The 21,082-nt window shown below is 42.2% G+C and overlaps 1 protein-coding gene across 1 annotated transcript in view; it reads right to left on the bottom strand.

Annotated features, from left to right (window-relative positions):
* Nucleotides 1-20,518, bottom strand: part of lrp2a (low density lipoprotein receptor-related protein 2a) — a 51,068-nt gene extending 30,550 nt beyond the window's left edge. The window contains exons 1-23 of the mRNA XM_071538132.1: nucleotides 20,410-20,518; nucleotides 14,756-14,863; nucleotides 14,499-14,621; nucleotides 14,169-14,285; nucleotides 13,422-13,532; nucleotides 13,118-13,231; nucleotides 12,881-12,997; nucleotides 12,124-12,267; nucleotides 11,860-11,979; nucleotides 8,358-8,486; nucleotides 7,613-7,782; nucleotides 6,296-6,519; nucleotides 5,640-5,846; nucleotides 5,281-5,483; nucleotides 4,911-5,051; nucleotides 4,492-4,695; nucleotides 3,758-3,950; nucleotides 2,727-2,852; nucleotides 2,137-2,267; nucleotides 1,730-1,867; nucleotides 1,342-1,623; nucleotides 960-1,199; nucleotides 269-388 (exon numbers count right to left, since the gene is read on the bottom strand). Of these exons, the coding sequence (XP_071394233.1) occupies nucleotides 269-388; nucleotides 960-1,199; nucleotides 1,342-1,623; nucleotides 1,730-1,867; nucleotides 2,137-2,267; nucleotides 2,727-2,852; nucleotides 3,758-3,950; nucleotides 4,492-4,695; nucleotides 4,911-5,051; nucleotides 5,281-5,483; nucleotides 5,640-5,846; nucleotides 6,296-6,519; nucleotides 7,613-7,782; nucleotides 8,358-8,486; nucleotides 11,860-11,979; nucleotides 12,124-12,267; nucleotides 12,881-12,997; nucleotides 13,118-13,231; nucleotides 13,422-13,532; nucleotides 14,169-14,285; nucleotides 14,499-14,621; nucleotides 14,756-14,863; nucleotides 20,410-20,518 (3,571 nt within the window). The remainder of the gene's footprint in view (nucleotides 1-268; nucleotides 389-959; nucleotides 1,200-1,341; nucleotides 1,624-1,729; nucleotides 1,868-2,136; nucleotides 2,268-2,726; nucleotides 2,853-3,757; nucleotides 3,951-4,491; nucleotides 4,696-4,910; nucleotides 5,052-5,280; nucleotides 5,484-5,639; nucleotides 5,847-6,295; nucleotides 6,520-7,612; nucleotides 7,783-8,357; nucleotides 8,487-11,859; nucleotides 11,980-12,123; nucleotides 12,268-12,880; nucleotides 12,998-13,117; nucleotides 13,232-13,421; nucleotides 13,533-14,168; nucleotides 14,286-14,498; nucleotides 14,622-14,755; nucleotides 14,864-20,409) is intronic.
* Nucleotides 20,519-21,082: the final 564 nt, after the last annotated feature.

Here is a 21,082-nt window from a genome sequence, read left to right as displayed (position 1 = left end):
CAATATCTCTGAATGAGAGGCTGACCTGAGGTCGTGGTGAAGTTTACATGGTCATGAAATCTGATTCAAAGAGATCTGATCAGTGATCCCTTCAGATCTTATTAGCTTTATGAATATAGAATTTTTTATCCAACATGAACCTGCAATCAGATTTTATCAAACACACACTTGAGTGAATGAGGTGACCTGTTCTGACCACCAGACAGGACCAGCTATGTGTATCCAAGGAAGTGCAGCACGTGTGTACAGACAGTGACAAGACACTCACTGCAACCCTGCTCGTCAGCCCCGTCCACACAGTCCCTGTCGCCGTCACAAACATAGTTGGGGTCTATACAGCGGTGGTCTGGACACTTAAACTGGCCTGGATGACATGTGCTTGCCAGATCTGTCAACACAAAAACATATATTGTCAGACAGCAAAATGAGCTCATTTAAAAGGGTACAACGGGGGTTCCTATGAGCTTTTCTTGGCAAATAATCACATACTGTGGTTAAAAAAATGTGATCCTAAGATTCAAAACAACTGAAAACATTGTACATCTTTCATATCAGAGTGTAAAATCATTTCATCATGCTTCTCCCTTATGCTGATTAATGGTAACTGTGTATCCTATAGGCTACATTGCTTCCACAGCAGCTTCAAAACAGTTTAAACGTCATAGATTGTAGTTTTTAGAGTAACCCATTTTCCTATCAGGGGACACTGTTTGTCCAACTTGTCTGCAGTATTTTTGTAACAATTGTGTTGTTGTTCTGTTTCACATCTGTTTGGAATTTGTTTCCAGAAATACAATTCTGCCATTGTAAATCAAGACTCTCCTCTCTGATATGGACTAATCTTTTTGCCCCATTCTTACCTATATTGAGTTTGAAATCAGCAAAAGCAAGCATTATTTTCAGAGCCTCAAGGTAAAAGCTGTAAGCTTAAGTTGTACAGTCTTTACACAGACACTCACGGCAGTCAGCTTCGTCTGAACTGTCCCCACAGTCATTATCAGTGTCGCACCGCCAGGTATTTGGGATGCAGCGGTGGTTGGCACAGGTAAACTGAATGGCAGGACACGTGCCAGGCATCTGGGTAGGGCAGTTCCGCTCATCACTACCATCAAAGCAGTCATTGTGCCCATCGCAGCGCCATCCTGCAGGCACACAGCGCTGATTGGCACAGGTGAACGCAGACGGGGAGCAGGTGGAGTCTGAAAAAAAGTGGAAATGAGCTCCTTGATTAAACATTCCAGTATTGTATTGAATGAATTTCCCCAGTGGCATGAAATTGTATTCTACTGTGGACAAGTCTAGCCAGTCCAATCAACCAGATTTACAAAACAAATGCATTACTGTTAATTCCACAATTGACTTCATCGCTGTTGTCATGGCAATCATCGACACCATCGCATCTGTAGCTGTTGGGGACACATTTGCCGTTGCCACAGGAGAAGGAGTTGGCTCCACACTGCAGGGTGGGCGGCTCGTTGGATGGGTCCTCCACACAGGTCTGCTGGTTGGGCGACAGCTTCATGCCATATGGGCAGCCACACACCCTCTGGGAGTCTGGGGCTGGGAAGCAGAAGTGGCTGCAGTCTCCATTAGGGTTTGCTTGCCTGTTGCAGAGGTTGGAACCTGAGAGGGGGAGTGGAGAGTAATTACCATGAAAGTGATGGACAAGTGAAAGCTGCAGCTACACATGAATAGCAGAGTGAGGAGAGCAGTGAATGAAGCTACCCACCAGTCTGAGCGTTGGAGTTGAAAGACTTGACGTGCATGATGTGGCTGATTCCTCTCCTGATGATGACCATCTCTCCACCATCGGTCTTGCGCACACGTACAATGCCACCCAGACGCCAGTCAGTGAAATATGCATAGCCTGGACAGAATGGAAACACCAGGGCACAACCTTTATCTCTCATTGCCGTATGGTTGAGGTAATAGTAATTGCTCTTTTGACATGATCATCATTAAAGCAGACCATGGCAAACCATGGTAGAAGCTCATTACAGTCATTGCCCTTGAAATTTCCAGCTCCCTATTTATTTAGATCAAAATATATCTCTTTGTTTTCATATACTGGTGTGTTAAGCTACCTGCTGTTCATGACAAGACCTGACAATAAAACAAAATTACCAAACAAATTACCTTCAAAAATTGTGAGACCAAATGGATGAGAGATCTGAGTGATGCGGTCCAGAGAAAGCCTGTTCTGCCCATCAAAAGTGCTGTGCTCAATTTTATCAAAGAAGGCATCCACCCAATACAGACGCATAGAGCTGGGTGGAGATCAAAACACAGAGCCAAGAATTTAAAATAAACAGTCACACAAATACTGTCAGGGGAAGGATTAGAAATGATTGCTGCTATAATAGGCTTAATGAGATCTTGGATGGGTGAATGAGTAATAAAATTATGTCATCACATACACCCCACAACACACACACACACACACACACACACACACACACACACACACACACACACACACACACACACACACACACACACACACACACACACACACACACACACACACACACACACACACACACACACACAAATCTCCATCCTCACTCATTTTTTGGTGTAAAACTATGAAAAAACTAGGTCAATCCTTAAGCCACTGATATCTTGTGAATTAAATATATTTTTTCACTGAATATTGCTGAAGAAGGAAGAATGGTGTATTGTGGGACTATTCCTTTGGTTGTGTGGCTCTAGGACCTTTGGCTCACCTCCAGTCAATAGCTAGGCCGTTTGGCCAGCCAAGAGTCGTGTTTACAATAGACAGGGCATGTGACCCGTCACACCAAGCCCTCATAATCTTCGCTGGACGGTACCAGTCAGTCCAAAAAATATACCTGCCAAGGAAACAGACACGCCATGACTCAATATCTCAAATATTTTAGCTCCTTTGAAAAGAAAATCTAGATGTGTGACAAAATATTTTCTGAGGAATATTTACGTTTTATTTTTGAGACCTCCATACTGTAGAGCTTTTCTTGTTTAAGCCTTCTTCTTAGTGTTGACTACAATACCAGCCTTCACACTGAACTAATCTAGGCTATTAGACACAGAGGCCTTATGACTTTGAGGCTATGGGAAATAACCACTTGTTCTAAATAAAGGCTCCTTTTATCAGGTGGGGGCTTAATTTGAGAACATTTTATGAATGGTTGGGTACCTCTTGTGTGATTTAAGGTGTGTAACTAGACATGCATAGTCAGTTTTGTTAAAGCTTCCATGTCCTTAAAAGCAAAGATATCTTAGCTACAAATCCTAGAGTTAGCTACATTCTACAATTAAACAAGTACACATACTAAATATCATGACATCTAGTATCAGAAATATTTCATGAGTACTAAGCAATTATTATAATCTTCATGTCTACGTTCCCAGTCTTCTGGTTTTTAAGATGTCTAAATGTTATAAATTATCATTAATAAATGAATAATCAGTCATAAATCTGAAAATGTAAATGATAAAAATTCAGTACACATCAGCTGTGACTGGTCTAAAAGAGCTATCATCTAGCAAGATCGGGGCAGCAGGGTGCCATAGTGAGTAGGAAGTCAATCCTACGACCAGATGGCCCGGGTTCAAGCCCCTGTGACAGCAGGCACCCAGTCTGCTGACGTGTCCCAGAGTGAAACACTGAATCCCTATCAGCTCCAGACTCTGACCTCCCTGTGGAGGGGGGAAAGCAAAAAGAAAATTCTCCTTCTGGGAACAATAAGAATAATTCTCAGGTTTTATTTTGATTTACCCAATGATAGGATGCACCACAATGGACCTGGGGTTGTTGAGGTTGCGTATGATTGCTCTCCTGGACTTATCAGCTAGCTTCATGACTGATATGCTCCTGTAGCGTGGGTCAGTCCAGTAGAGGTTCTTTGAAATCCAGTCGTAAGCCAGGTCCTCCACTCCATCCACCCTATTGGCTGACAGTACCTCCCTGCCTGCGCAGATCAAAGCAGTCAGACCGCCATTTAACTCAGAGATGAAAGAGGAACACATTTAAATAAATAGACTGTCAGCTTGCATTTTCCCCATGTGGACCAGACAGAAAAAAACTAGAGCAGTCCCAAAAACAACATCACTGATCAGAGCAGTGATGTTTCTTTTTTTGTCTGGTGTGATTGTTCACAGATTATCACATTAGTAGCTATTTCCACAACACTATTAGGAGGTAAGTTAGAAGATAAATCCTAGCTGTTAGTTGATTACGTGGTCTATTTTCCACTGTCTGTACTCCTGTCCACTCCCTCCCCCATAGTACCAGTCAGCCCCATCAGGCACTCCCCTAACTCCCTGTGTAAGCCTGGCTGGATCACATGGTAGAGCTCTCTGCTGGGAAGGATATTATCCAAGGATGTAAACATGGTAGAAAACACTGCAAACATATTAGATTGTGATAGCCACAGCAAGCTGTCTCAGTTCATCCTTTTAATTCTACCAGACATTCATCACTTCAACTAAATCAATGCACAAGATTCTCACCAGTCCCATCCACTTTCTGCTTATAGATAATATCTTTGGCCGTGTCTGAGAAGAAGATGGCATCGTCCTCGGCGCTAAAATCCACCCCGACAAAGTAGGAGGGTGTTCCAGTGACGGGCAGGATGATGTCCTCCTGAGAGGAGAGGTTGAAGGGGATCCCTCTGACAGCCAGCTGGCTAGAGAACAGCAGGAACTGCCTCACAGCTGGAGATAGCAAACACACATGTGGAGACCATAATACAAAAGATGAGGTAAAACAAGATGAAACCATTGTTGGTTTACAGGTCAGTTTGGGCTAATCCATGAATCCCTAGGCTGTTAAGGAAGATTTTATCCCTTAAACCAGGACAAGTATTTAGCCCCATTTAAGTAACTAATTCCTTCATTTTAATGGTAAAGTGTTGTTTTGATTCTCTTACCCACACATCTCTTGCCATCAGTATGCAGGTCGTAGCCCATGCGACATTTGCAGCGGTACCCCAGTCCTCCGTTGTCACTCCTGTGACTCAGAACGCAGATCTGCTCACATCCACCCTTGTCTGCACCGCAAGGGTTTGGAACTAGAGACAAGAATAGCAACAAAATCCCAATCACTGGCAAAATAAGATGAGGTGAATCATGGGATTATGAAGTTATGCAGGAAAATCTATCTAAAGCTCTTTCTCTAAAAACACTTGTAGCAATTTCATGACAGAAAAATTGTGCAAAATCGTAGGAAGTAGTGACTCTGAGCTGCATCAGGACAGGACCTAAATCCAAATATATGTTTTTCCTCAGTTAGGGGCTTACCATATGGCTGCCTTAGCTGATGTATCACTGCCACTCCGTGTGGGGTCTGAGGTGTAGTGTAAACCACTTGAGGATTGGTGTCAGTGAACTTGTTGGCTTTCATCACAGCCATCTTGGTCCAGTCAGTGAAATAGACGTTGTGCTCAAACAGACAGATGCCAAATGGGTGTGGGATCACGGAGCCTCCATGGACCACTGTTTTTCTAAAAGAGGTAAGGACAGGGATTCAGAATTACAAATGTATGCATCTTTCAAATTTTATCCTAAAGAATTCTTGTGGTTGTGCACTTTATCCTTTCATATGGTAGTAAGAATTTCACATTGCATTCTTTTTGAAGGAGAACATATGTCATGTTTACCTATGAAGCCCATCATATGTTGCAGTTTCAATGTAGTCATAACGACTATCAACCCAGTAGATGCGCTTGGCCTCTATGTCCAGTGTGATACCAGCTGGCCAGCCCAGTTTGGTCCCAATGATCCCATAGCGGTTGGAGCCATCCATGTAGGCCCGCTCCAGTCCCGGCTGTCCATTCAAAGCCTCCCAATCTGAGAAGAACATAAACCTGGGAAAGACAGGGGGAAAAAAGTTTCAATCAACCAGTGGGCTCATAACATCAAGACTCCTATGTACGGCTGGGCATGTGGAAATGCCATGACGTGTATTCAACCAAAGATAAAACATAAGAGGATTTCCGATGTTTAATTAAATCCAGCATCCGCAACATCACATTATGTAACCAGGTGGGCACCTGTGAATCTTACCAAAGAAACTGTACGTTCATTTACGCTGAGCAATTTATCTGTAGCCACCTGGCTCTCCTCCCCCCTTGAACTATACTATTGGATTACAATGAGGGTCATCACTTACATTGCTCCTCACTAATCCACCAGGACAATCTGCTAATCTCACACACACCCCCATTATTCCACGCCAATGAAGCACGACACAGATACTGTATGTAAGGATTGGGAATGGGTGGACGGACAGATGGAAGTTGGGAGATGTGCTTACCCGGCAGTGGGGTCCACCGCCAGCCCTCTAGGGTTTCCCAGGTTTTCAGTGATGAGTGTGACCCGGTTATTTCCATCAAAGTCCACCATGTCAATCCGGTTGACGCTGGCCTCCACCACATACAGCTTATTGTTCACCCAGTCCACGGCCAAGTTCTCAGGGTAGTCAACTGATACATTTAAAACCACCTGCATGTTGGAACCGTCCATATCCACAGAAAACACCTGCCCACAAAAGAAAGCATTGTTGTCAGGAGATTAGCCCTTCAGGGATCGAGGCTAATAGAAATAAAGGGAATATTAAAGGATATTTAAAGACTATGGCAGTCAACATCAGTCATAGGTATGAAGGACAAGGTAAGAATGACATAGGATCTGCATGTCATATTTTGTAATTTCTTTCAAGAAATTACTATTATGAAGACATGGGTTTAAATTGCATGTTTGTCCGTTTTGTCTGTCTGATTACATTTGGTGCCTGTGGCCAGTTTTCTGAGACTGCTACTCTACCGATACTAAGATGGCACTCGTTTCTCAAGGCTTCCAGCCTTGGCACCATGCAGCTAGTTAGGGGAGTACTGCTCTTTACAGCTCTGGTTCTTTTGAAACGGGATCCAGACGTCTAAAAAGCAGGATTTTCAAGTGACCTGTTTAAAGAGAAACTGAAGATGTGGAAATAGCCTGGTAGTTTAACCTTTCTGGTTACATTCACATGCCCTGTTTGTGGTCTCCCTACTTTAAATCTGTTGACATGCCGCCATGGAGGTGGTTGATATACACAGATACCCAGTCCCAGCTATGTCCCAGCTTTTCAGCCCAGTGGCAGCAGTTCAAACCATTGAGAAGCCAAGGCATAGACTGAACAAAGTCTTTTTAGCTGGCCAAAGAATGCATATAACTGGACAGACCCAGTGAAAACAAATACTGCACGATTACTTTGAACAAGATCGAGTTACAAAAATTGCACCCTGGTATGTGAACATCATACCAGTATATCAGACAGGTTTCAAGATTAGGCCATTTGGATTCCATTCCACGTCTACTTCCCCTTCATTATGACCCAGCCACTAGGGAGCCAACAGCTATCCCTTTATTTGAGTATCAACAGTGCTGATATTTTAAAGGATAACAGAAAATTCTGCCTTGGCCAGTTCCTGTACAACTCAAGTATTTCCTCAAACAATAAGCCGGTCTATTCTCCATAAATTGTTCCTCAGGTATAACAGTACCTTTCGGAGAGGTTATGCCCTAATGCATCCATATAGGAGTAAAGGGGTAAAGGAAAACATTAGATATGGAAAATGGATAAAAAAATAACCTTATTCTGAATGGTATCAGTCCAGAAGATCCTATGGAGGTGGTAGTGGAAATCCACTCCCACAGCAACCCCTCTATTCTGTGAATGGACCAAAGTGCGCAGGTTGTTGCCATGGATGTCACCTATCAGCAGGTCTCTACCATTAGAGAACACCAAGGAAGGGACTCCAGCTGCAGGAGAAAACAAAATATTAACTGATTTACAAAAAACAGCATTAATAATTCATGATATCTGAGTAATTCAGTCTAGAATCAGAACTTGAGTATATATATGTCCAGAAATCACTTTTGCACTAACAGAGTACATGTATACTCAATTGATGCATCAATGGAACTGATCCTATCACAACGTAAAACTGAATTTGCAGAAGATAACACGTTAGTTCAGTCAGATCCATGACTCAGTCTCATGAAGCCAAGGTACTTTCGTTTGCCATAATCATCAAACACTCTCCTTGCTACTGGGCTAATGCTAAAAGGCAGAGAGGTCAGTCTCTCAGTCAACACTCTTTCTATGTTACACAAAGGCAAGAGACTGACTAAAACAACATTCAGTGCGCAACAATGCACCAGAAAGAAGCGCAGACGTTCGGTACAGCAGCCAGAGGGGTTGGCAAACAGGAAAGGGGGCTAGGCTAAGGGGCCTCCGTTTGGTTGGATGTGATTTAAATACAAAAAAACATTCACACATTCAACATTCAAACATATGAAACACAATGTTGACAGAGACAGAAATGGCCACTCACAAGAGACGTTAGCTCTGCAGTGTCTGTGCTGCTCCAAGACGTAGCCCTCTCGACAGCTGCAGCGATGGGTGCCTATCCGGTCCTCACACAGCTGGTCACACACGCCCCACATTGAACAGTCGTCAAAGTCTTCAGCATGAAATCAAATCAAAATCACAGCAGACTAGGGTCAAACACTGATATGTTTTTTTGATTCAGATTACACGTTCAATGCCATTTTTGAGATGATATCATAAATATCTGATGTTATGAAACCAAATAGGTGTGTATCAATATTTAGCCTGAAAATACATGTTAAACATCTGATATTGCTGTATTTATTTAAATCTGTGCCCACATTACTTTCCTGCTCTTCCTCTTCATATTTTCTACATTGCACGTGGCTGCACTGCTTCAACATTATGTAGGATTCTGATCATACTACAACCCCGAGCACCTCCGAATCAAGCTTGATAGTAATGCAAGCTAACTTGGATTTCATTGTAGGGTGACAAAATTCTCATTTGTTAAGTGTAAGCAAGGATACACAAAAATGTATTGCTATATTGTATGTATTGCTACTGGATCTTCCTGGCCTGATCAGGCTCATATTATGATCAGAATCTGACCTAAAATGGGTGCACTACAGCTACAGTGTCAATATTTACAAGGTCTTATTCAGGTTAAGCCGTTTCCATGCACTTTTGTGATTATTAACAGAACAATGCTATCCACCTGTGGTCTTCGCCCACAGGTAGAAAGCTTCACCCGCAAAAAGGTGTGAAGAGGTGCACCCACCAGCTACTTCCTCTTTTACTGAGCAATAGTAGGTTGCTCTCCATGATGCCTCTGACAAATGACCTGATGTTACAGGCAATTATACTTTTCTAGGTTGACATCAAAATGTTCTCAAAACCCTGGTCAAGCCTGAGTTTACCCAGATTTTGAAAACCAAACCAGTGAAAGGAGTATAAGATGGAGTAAGAACTATAATATCATGCCACAGTAACATGTTTAATATTGGAGTAAGTCAGGCATCTTAACGGGAGTATGAGCTAACCCACACACTATGATTGTTTCAACCGACCCAGGGTCAGTGGCCGTGGTGGTGGCCTAGTGAGTGTCTATAGGAAGAGCTTCAAATGTTATCAAGTACCCTGAGATGCATTTTCTTCCTTTGAAGTTCTCACTTTTAAACTTGGTGGTCTCCATCCGATCATATTTGCTATCATTTATCGGCCCCCAAAACCAACTGTCAGCTTTTTAGCAGAACTCCCTGAATTTTTATCCGCTCTTGTTTTAAATTATGCCAGAGTAGTTCTTTGTGGTGATTTTAATATCCATGTTGATGACTCCACTAATGTTCATGCTACTGATTTTTTAAACATTGCTACTTCTTTTAACTTTAAACAGCATGCGAGCGGACAAACACATAACCGTGGCCATACGTTGGACCTTGTCTTTTCCCTGGGTGTAAAAATATCCTCTGTGGAATTACTGGATATGACTGTATCCGATCACAAATGTATAGTTTTTAACTGTGAATCACCGGTTATCAATACTGTCTCACCCCGCCCCTCGTGCACTCGCATCCTTGATGAGCAAAGCGTCTCAAAGTTCTGCGCACTGTTTGACAGTCAAAGCCTACACCTGTCTGAATATTCCCACACCAATGATCTGGCCGACCGTTTCAATTCCATCTGCTTGTCTTCACTAAATACTATTGCACCTCTTAAGGTTAGGTCTAAGTTCTCTGAAAGAAAGCAGCCTTGGATAAATGACAATATTCGCAGCTGTAAAAGGGAATGTAGGAAAGCAGAGCGCAGATGGGAAAAATCCAGTCTCCAATTACATTACAATACTATGAAGGAGCTTTTATTACACTATAACAACATGGTTAAGGATGCGAGAACACACTATTTTTCAGAACTTATTTCTGCCCATCAACATAACCCTAGATTTTTATTTAAGACTGTCGAGCTGGTAAATCCAGCCCCTCCTTGTGCCCCAGCTGAAAGTGATGCTGATTGTGAGATGTTTTTATCTTATTTTACTGATAAAGTGGAGTCAATTAGAGCCTCTATTACCCCCAACGCCATTTACTCTGATGTCCTTCACCTGCATCAAGATTGTTTGAACCAGTTTTATCCCATTACCTTGTCTGAATTTTTAGAAACAGTATCAAATATGAGAGTGTCTTTCAGCCCTCTTGATGTAATACCAACAAAGTTTTTACTACAAGTAATGGAATCTGTCGGGCCCTGTTTGCTTTCTGTTTTTAACAGTTCCTTGACTTGCAGACGACACAACCATAATTGGACTCATAACCAACAACAATGAAGACCGATACCATGAGCAGGTAGCCCAAGCAGTCACTTGGTGCCTTGACAACAACCTTCAACCTTCAACCTTCAGCAAAAAATTTTCTTCAGCTGAACTCAAACAAAACAGAGATCCTTGTCATTGGGTCCCAGCACATGGCAAAACAAATTCTGCCTTTGGCTGGTCCCCTATTGGATCATATCAAGCCCATTGCAAGGAATCTTGGCGTCTGGTTTGACAGTAATTTAAGTTTTAAGCAGCACACCACAAAGCTTGTGCAATCATGTTTTTATCATCTTAGAAATATTTCCAAAATACGATATATCTTAACTTTTAAAGACACAGAGACCATTTTACACGCTTTCATCTCATCACGCCTGGATTACTGCAACAGCCTTTTTACTTGCCTGAAAAATCTATTGATCAACTCCAGACTGTACAGAACTCAGCTGCCAGGCTTTTAACCAGAACCAAGAGACGTGATCACATCACTCCTGTTTTAGCCTCTTTACACTGGCTCCCAGTATGTTTTAGAATAGATTTTAAGATTTTACTGATTACTTTTAAGGCTCTTCATGGCCTCTCTCCCTGCTATATCTCTGACCTCTTAGTACCATATGCGCCGGTACGTACTTTGAGATCCTCGGGCAGAGGTCTTTTGTCTGTTCCAGAGTCCCGGCTGAAAACTAAAAGGGATAGAGCGTTTGCAGTCAGGGCCCCAAGGCTCTGGAACAACCTGCCCGAGGAAATCAGGTCGGCTGAGTCAGTGATCTCTTTTAAGTCCCTTCTTAAAACATACTTTTATCGGAGAGCCTTTCCTGATTTTACTTGAGTTTTAATTTCCTTTGAACTGTCTTTTATTACACTGTATTGGTTTTATACACCAAATTGTTTTTATCTGTTTTATTTGAAAACCCGATGATTTTATGACTTGTCTGTTTTATTTTTATTTTTGCTGCCTTTGTGAAGCACTTTGTAACGTGGATTTTGAAAAGTGCTCTAAAAATAAAGATTATTATTATTATTATTATTATTCTATCCGAGTTGTGACATTACACATTACCAAAACCAGGTTATTTCAGTAACCAGATAAGAACAGAATTCTCCATGCATGTAAACGCAGCCAATGTGTATATTAGATCTCAAAAAGACTTCTAAATCCTTATATGGCTATAGTGCAGTCATAATGAATGTTATGTACCGATACAGGAGCGACTATTGTTGTTGCTGACGATGTATCCAGAAGGACAGGAGCAGGTTCCTCCCTCAGGGGAAGCGTGACAACGATGTTCACAGCTTAGAGACGCACATCTCCAGATACCTGAACACCACAGAGGACACAACACTAGTGAATGAATTTACTTTAAGAACTTCTCTCACAAGATAGTTAGATAGATAGATGGATAGATAGATAAGATATTAGATGCTCTACTGTGCACTTGACACTAGTTGTGTTGGTACTGACTGCAGTTGTGCCCAGCAGTGGTGTTAGTCTCATCCTCTCCTCCGGGACAGTGGGCCGTTCCATCACACAGCTGATCCATGGGGATACACAGGCCAGAGGATGGACAGGGCCATTCTCCAGGGTAACATTCACGCGGGACATTATCTAGAGACAAAACAAAGCCTTCATCAGTGTCTGGGCAGACTTAAATTGAGAAGAAAATGGGTCTGCAAATGGGTCTGCAAAGGAGTTTTACACGTCACACTGGTGGGTGCGCAAAAAGATACTCAATGTGTGAGGTATGCATTCAAGGACAGTCTTATCTCCACAGGAATGCAGCGCTGAACTCAAGGGAATGGTGACTCAGACTTCATTGTCCGGGAAATCACTGTCACTTTAAATCGATGCGGGGGGAGTGGAGCTTTGAGGGGGTCACATGGGGGCTCAGAGGGCTTCTGCAGCCCATCCTCTAAAAACACACACTCTTCACAGCAGCGTGGAGGAATTCTAAAGCCCTTTGGAGGGCTGTGCGATCTTGTGCCACAAAGAGGCATTTGAATAACACACTTAAAGGAGCACAGGCATAGCGCCTTGCTAGCCCATACCAACCATGGCGACTGGAGGTGAATCAGGTTCACACAGAGAGCTCAAGTTGTTACCCATTCAAGTGTTCCTCTATTTAACCAGCCAAACATCCAAGGGTTCTATGTGTAATATTGAAAATAAACTAGATATGTGACGACTGTATTTGAATGGTTTCCCACTAAAGCATCCATACCACAGCCTTTTTCATCTGCATTGTCTTCACAGTCATCCTCTCCATCACAAAGCCAGACTTGGTGGATACAGCGGCCACTGGGGCAACTGAAGTAGTTCCCTCTACAAGTAGGATACGCTGTAGGAGAAGGGGAGAAAATTAATACTAATATAGAAAAAAAAGGAGGGTATCTATGTGGTTTAAGAAAAGAGTCATCTAAAGGAAGACAGACAAGGGGGAGAGAGGGAGGCTACATACTGCAATTCTGCTCATCACTTCTGTCTCCACAGTCATCATCGTGGTCACAGACGTAGCGTTGAGGAACGCACTCTCCATTACGACATGGGAACAGGCCCGTACTGCAGTGCTGTGCTAAAGAAAACAGATAGCAACAAACACAACAACCATTTAGTGATCATTTAGTGTCATGCTATGGATGTGACTGTAGATGAAGCCATTAGAGAAGTCAGTTTTGCCCCACCGTCCAAGTGAAGTTTCTTTGGGGAGGCTCAACAGTGGCTACCACTTAAACTGTCACTAAAGTTGACCAGCAGACACTTACTGCAATTTGCCTCATCAGAGCCGTCCCGGCAGTCCAGTATCTGGTCACATCGTTGGGTCCGGTTGAAGCAGGCTCCATTAGCACACCTCAGCTGTGTACACTCAGGGTAATCTGAAAGATTAAATTGCCATCAAAACAAAATTAGCAAAGTCAATTTTCTGAATATAAACACAATGAATATCGGGATGCTTTCCTAACTGTGGGGTGGTACAAGTTGTTTCAAGCTTCCTCACTGGCATGTCTACGCCTACGCTCTTATAAAACTATTAACTGTGCAAGCAATCATGCTGTCTAAATCATTTCTACTTGTAACACAGAACCTTGGCTGACCCATCAGACATTCATTATCATAATTCTCCTCCACAGTACACTGCTTTTAAGGGCGTGAAAAATAGCACAAAGGCTCGTTCTAAGCATTCTGGTAACATCACGGAACATGTGAAAAGCTAATGAGGATAAAAGACTAAAGTTTACTATTAACACCAGCAACAGCCACAGCATTCTTTATGCAATTGTGAGATTACCACAGTGTGTAGTGCTGCGAGTCTACCATGTCGGCACAATAATGGAATAGCAGCTGAACTTCAGCTTGACTAATCCACCAAGGAATCTGCAATCAACCTCTGACAACAAGAAGCATATTGTGGCCCATTCTGTCAGTCAGCGAGCCTCTTAATCTTAACAAATTGATTAAAATGCCACAGGAGCCTGAGGTAAAAAAGGTAAACCACCCTGGAGGAGACTTACGGCAGTCTCTCTCGTCAGACCCATCTGAGCAGTCCGGCAGCCGGTCGCAGCGGTATTCTCCCGGGATGCAGGCCCCGTTACTGCAGCTGAACTGGTCACTGGTGCACGTCCTCCCAGCTGGGGACAGAGTAGAGAGTAACTTAGCAACACACGTTTTAGTCACGTTGATTAAATGCAATTGAAGTTTGATGCACTTAAGATATGCATCGTTCCAATACTCAAATTCCTTAAATCTCAACTCAACAGCAGGAGTATGATGACTTATATGTTGTCCTAAAGAATCGATTGGTTTAAGATGCGTTGAATGCTCATATTGTACAAAGTACTCACGGCAGTGTTGTCTCTCATCTGAGCCATCCTCACAGTCCTCCTCATCGTCACACACCCACACATCTGGGATACACTCACCGTCACTCAAACACTGGAAATGACTCTCATCGCATGTTACTTGAGCTGTGGACATACACACAGAACATCCCATCATTTACTGTAGTTGACTGTAATCTAGAGTTGAGGGTGGAGTGACACTTAAATGACAACCCTGCCCAGGTTCTGTGTCTTGGCCTACAATGTGATGAGTAACTCACGGCAGTCCTGTTCGTCAGAGTCATCCACGCAGTCTGATGTCCCGTCACAGTGCCAGTCCCCTGGGATACATCGGCCTGTCCCACAGCGGAACTGCCCCAATTCACATCCTACACACAACCAAAATAGGATCAGAATTTTAGATAACCCTGCACTTGATTTCAACCTTATTCTCGAATGCTATTACAACTTTCATCCAAAGTGGTAAATTTCTGAAAGTGTCCATTAATCTGGTGATGGCAATAATGCAATTTTAAAAAAAACTTTTCCCTTTTAATGTTGTCCTGAATTGATAAATCCTTATATATTTTTTATAAAAACATCTCAAGAGTCATGAGGGTGTGGGGATGCCTTCCATTGATGAAGCACGCTGTTAACAGCATTGACAAGCCTCGGAGACAAGCGTGCCAGCCATCCCCCAGACAGTTACACAACCTTCACCGCACTCATCCCAAGCCTCCTTTTGATGTTCTCACTGAGTGGCATCTGTGGAGATAAGGTACCACCACTCTACCTTCCCTGACGTTTTCCAGGAGAGATTGACTCGGGCAGCATAGTTCAGTGGCAGAGCGCTCTGTCAGACCCGTCCAAATAGGAATGTGCAATTCTGATTGTCTCTCTCTGACAACCTGATTTATGGCGCATGCTGTTCCTGGTCAGAAATGTAATTGGGATAAATAGTGGTACTGGGTGGTACCGCAACCCTTTCAACCCAAATTCTTCGCTGAGAAGAGATGTAAGGTGGTGGTTGGTGGTGCATGCCTGGGGTTGGTGGTCTATCTCTACCCTGTCTTATCCACTATTTTAGATACTCTCTCCCTTCTTCATCAAATAGCTCCCTAAACTGGTAAAACAAACATCCCACTAAAAAATATTATCTGTGTCCTGGTAATAAAGTTATACATGCTGTGGTGCAAACTTAGTTTTTAATATTATGATATGCAATTAGTTTAAAATTACAAATACAAGTAATTATGAAACTGAGTGGGTTAATGAATCATAGACTACATGTTACAGGTTCAAAGGGTATAAAAAGCTGTGAAGCTCTGCAAAAACATTTCCTGCTCACATGTGTAACAGCCTCAGTAACAGAGTAGGTCCCTTTGACAGGTAAAAAAAAAAAAGTAATTCCTTAAAAAAAAAACTACTAAAACAGACAAATCTCCTGTAAAATAACAGCCTATTCACTTGATTAATGTTGTGTGAGTGAGAAGTTTATTGTATTGAGAGTCAGAGGTTTATCATCTCCTTTATGTAATGTACTCTTTAAAGATGGATCACTTCCACTACAGTTGCAGGGTCAGTGCCTGTGCTACTGCACTAAAAGCCTTGCAATAGACTCATATCATGGGTTCTTGTCTCAGATTAATTAGCCAAACTGCCAAACTGCTTCACTACCAACCCAGCCAAACAGGCTTCATATTTAACTCCTTCAGCAGGCATCAGGGAGGCAATCCCTTTTCCTGCTCAGTTTACTAATGATAAAATTGCTCCCCATCTGCTCAAAGGGAGCCTTTGTTGCAAGGCAATGATCCCAGAGGTTTCAGCATCATCTATAACATGGCAGGTAGGACAAGTGTTGCATACAGTATAGGAATGGCACAGAGATGTGTTCAGTACACAAATAAGAATATGTTTTCTCCCAACAATAAAGGGAGTTCACTCCAATGCATAACCACATCAAATTACTGAACGTCTAGATGACACTATTGTTTGCAGTGTGGACCACAAAGTTACAAAAATTGGACAAAAATATAGCCGTAGCAAAAATGAAATACTAAGTAGCAATCTAATATAGCCTGATACTGGAAATAGAAAACTAATGTAACAGATAATCACATTATCCTAATATCATAAGAAAACAAATCTAAAGGTAGAAATTAAAATATCTTATAAGAAAACAATTTCAATGGGACGGAACTGACAATATCTGCTTGGGATAGAATGAGATGTTCATAGTTGCTATACATTAGCCTAGGTTAACAACTTAAAACGCATGTATGCCAAATGAGAAACCTATCTGCTAAGACTTTCAAATGCAGCCAGTGTTTCCTGACAGTATCACTTCTGGGAAAGGTGACAGACACACTAGAGCCGAACCTTTCAGCAGCACTATCTTGTGTGAGAGTTCTTCTTACATTCCGTAAAGAACGTCTTCTTTGTAACATTTCCTTAATCCCTAAATTTCTATGTCTTCATCCTGACAAAGGCACAATTTGACTGTGTCAATCAATATTAAGGAAAAGTTAAGGGCAGGGTGACTTGAATGGTGCAAATCTGCTGTTAAGAATGTAAAGTCGGAGGACTGGTGCTTTTTTATTTCATTAGGGTCTTTGTTTCGGCTGTTTTGCGTAATTTGGTGTTTTCTTTTTCCTTCTCTCTGGCCATGTCTTTTCTAATTAGCCAACTTAAACCCACAGCAGGCGAGAGCCCCACACTATCCATAGAGGAAGATAAGGACGCCCTACTACTGCCAAACAAAGAAGAGCAGGAGAGGAATTTTCATTAGAATGAAGCCTCCCAATGCCTTAAACCCCACTGTGAAATTACAATGGCACAAAAGAGGAGCCAGCAGGGATGCAACCTCATAACTGGAAGTGTCACCCTGCAAAAGCCACTATGGAGATGGACAGCAGAAAGCAGAATACAGTAGGCCGGCTTCCTGCGAAAAGGCAAAACAAAAGTCGAACACAAGTCCCTTCTCAAAACACCTGTCCACTACCCTGAAACATCTCTTTCTCGTCACGTGGGGCCCCTGAAAGACGTGTTCAGTCTTTCATCAATACCGCCTTGTTTTGGTGCAGCCCTCTGCACTCATTGAATGTGTGTGGAGAAAACGGCTGCTGGCAGCATGAAGCGCTGGATCCGTCCATGCTGTCAGAGCGAAGTGCTGCTGCCTATTTCATATGGAAATCAATGCAACAGAATGCAGTCAATTGCCAAACAACTGACTTTGGCTCTTACTGCTACACACAAAACACTGAAAAACCAAGGGAGTTTGGCAGTGGCATAGGCGCAAAAGGAAGAAAGAAATGGAGTGATGAATAAAGCCTTGGGCTAGTTAGGATTGATGCTTCAAAGGACCACTCATCATAAATTTTGGTAAATGCATTAAAAGAATGAGTCAAAAAAATATTAAATTAAACTGTCACACTGCAATTGAGCAGTGCATTGAATTACTTTTTTTTTACTATGTACAGTGAATCACAGCTCACCAACTCTTGGTTGGAAGCTGAACTCCATCCTCTGTGTCACAGAGTGGTCTGTAACCTAGACTGAGGGGGCTGCAGAAAAGGAAAGGATTTGTCCCCTATTTGTGCCAACTGTGTTCCCATTTCTAATGCAGTGTTACTGTTGCTCAAGGATTTAGGCCCCTACACCGGAAAAGACCCTGCATGCGTGAGGTTTAACATGCACGTGCTGGCCAGGTTTCTGAGCCCTGAAAAGTTTCAGCACAACAAAAGACAGGTTTTCTTGCACTTTACAGACTAAAAATAGGATGGATTAAATCAAGACCGTCAAGCGCCCCCCACCCAAATATTAGAAGACTAAATGATATGACCAAATGTGTTGTATTTTTTTTCCTTTGCAATTTTATTTTCCCCAGGTGAAATTCAAACTTCATGAGTAACACCATCAAGGTTCTTACTGTGCACTTAATATGTTATTAATCAAAATTGCAGATTTCACTGGCCAATGATTAGTGGAGAAAAACACTCAATTTACTGGCAAAACATGTTTGAACAGCAAAAATAGCAGGGGGTAGTTAACGAACCAGGACTAAGATTATTCATCCACCAAGCCCTTTGTTGTATGGAGGTAATTTAGGCAATGTATTAACATGAAAGCCCCTCAGACTGTGTCACATTAGCTATTTATGCCACTGTAAGCATTCTGCAACACCATCAAGGACGAGGCCTAGATAATGTTTTACAAAAAGGTTACAGATGAAACACTTAACTTATAACTTAACATTCAAAACCACATAGCTTTTCTGAAAACTTTGATGGAGAAAATGAAGAGTCTGAATCCTTGGAGGCACCAAGCAGAGATTAGTCACAAGAGAAAGTAACCTGTCCCTCATAAATATTTAATAGCCTAAATCATTCCTAACAAATCTTTCTGAGGATTTTATCAAGTCATGTGTCTTTCAGTCTGATTTAAACATCACCAGGTTGCCTTCAGGAAGTGCTTGATAATCTGTTATTGCTCTGTTTACTGTACCTACAACTTGGTATGTTCATTTAAGCTTCAGTTTAAAGATAAACGTAGGCCTGGAACGTTAATAGCCTAGTGAGTCATTACAACCTGCAAGACTCCATGCATTTTATTTGAGTAGTCTACATCACTGTCTGTTAATCACAACAAATCCCTGCTAATAATCAACGTGAACATGCTGACAAAGTCCAGCTCTGAGATGCTGCGGCTGCTATAGTGCAAGTCATCATTTTGGACATTTCAGATCTTATCAGCAATTTCCAAGTTTCCAAGTACAAACACTGTAACAGTTGTGATTCAAAGGAAATGCCATGTGAAATTAAAATGTTACAGTCTGACTGTCAATACAAGCATACAGTTTTTCTGGCATGTACAGTCAATCTTTTCTCTGGAAATAAGCTTGTTTTGGTATGTCTGTTAGCCCAGTGGGGAAATAAGGCCAGGGTATTTAATAAATAAATATATAATACTGCTGTATCCCTGGATGGCTAAGTAACAGGTTTCAAGAACTTTCCCCTTGCTTTTAACATACCCTTTTCCTTAGGTCAAAACTGTTCCTTAAGTAGAAATGGTTCCTTTCTGCAGCAGCTGCAGTGTAATTAGTTGCTTGATTCACACTAAGGAGCTTACATACTAAGGGTTGAGCAAAAAGAAAGCAGATTACAATTCGAGAAGTAGGATCTAGCTAGGCTACAACCGTAAGAGACAAACACAAGACTGTCACATATATAAAACGTCTGATCATTTTCTCTTCTCGAGTGTGAAAAGACATTTGTTCCTTAAGTTAGGATCAAGTTGCTGCTCATCCACAAGGTTTTGCACCAAGAAAGCTATTCCACTGAATGAGATTTGTACCAGTAGCTTTCAGTCCACACAGATTGTCTGTAAGTCACATGCTCTTTTCTGTTACCTAGCAACAGTAAAGCTCAGGCAAAAGTTCCTCAAGAGAACTTCCAATCTGTCTGAGGAAGGCTTTGTGCTCAACCTTTAATAAAATACTCTGTGCTAAGACATTTTGCTCGAGATTCAAAATTGTTTTACCTGGTGGCCACCTCAAAAGTACTGCCAAGACAAGTATAATTCCATTAAAGTATTGGCTCTGAGTCAGCAACTGGAATATCCCAGGTTATTTCCATGTGTTTGGCTAATTTATCTTCACTGATTCCCATCAAACACTTGCATGGTTGCTTATTCGACTGAAATGATCTTTTTCTTTGCCAGACAAAATATTGCATTCCCTACTGATACAGTAATTGATACAAAAAAAGAGTTTCAATTTCCTCCCCCGCGCATTAACAGGGCGCTTGGTTTGTTTTGATGTGCAACAAGTGCACTGGGGGAATCAATAGTAAGACAACAACTCTGCAGGTCCTCAATGAATCATTCATCTGACAGCCTGTGAACACACAAAAAAAGTCAAAAGAAATTCACTTCTTACCTTCTGAATGGCAGCGAATAACACAGCAAATTAAGACGAGAAAGAGTTGTATCAGCAGTGCTCTCCACATTCTGCTGCTGGGTCCCGGCTGGTCCGTCCAGCTCCGCATTGAAGCTGGGCAGATGGAGGAGCTGAAGGGACTGGGCTGGGATGCTGTTGCTTTCCTCTCTCTGTCTTTCTTGTCCCGCTAGTTGATGAAAAGGGGCGTGCACAAAGGCCGGGACAGCCGCTCCCCCAACCTCGGCCCTCCGGATAAATCCCTCTTGCCCTGGAATCTGCATAATGCCATGGTCCGAGCTGTCCCGACTGCTCGTGATTATTCCACCACTTCCATGGATTTTCACCATACGGTCGCAGGCCGGGAGCAGGCCTGCTTCACTCACTTTATTTCGTTTACAAAAATAGAAATTATTCAATTTGTTACATTTGGGCGCTCGAGGAAAACAATGGTGGCAGTCACCCGCATGAAAACAAACTATAGCAGGCCTAATCCTGTAATAAATTAAACACACTTTACAAATATCACAACAAAAGTATAAGCCCTTAGGCTATAGGAATGTTATAGGAATATTATAGTGATACCATGGAAGACTGTTTTTTTTTTATGTACCATAAGGTCGCTATAAACTCACTATCAGGTAGGCTACCATAGGCAAACTATAAGTCCCTATAA

The sequence above is a fragment of the Centroberyx affinis genome, unplaced genomic scaffold (genome assembly GCF_046629955.1).
Source record: "Centroberyx affinis isolate AG114_WGS23_722 - 3 ecotype Tasmania unplaced genomic scaffold, CSIRO-AGI_Caff_v1 ptg003208l_1, whole genome shotgun sequence".
Classification (NCBI taxonomy): domain Eukaryota; kingdom Metazoa; phylum Chordata; class Actinopteri; order Beryciformes; family Berycidae; genus Centroberyx; species Centroberyx affinis.
The sequence above is the reverse complement of the archived record's forward strand: the minus strand, read 5'-3'. Positions and strand labels throughout refer to the sequence as shown.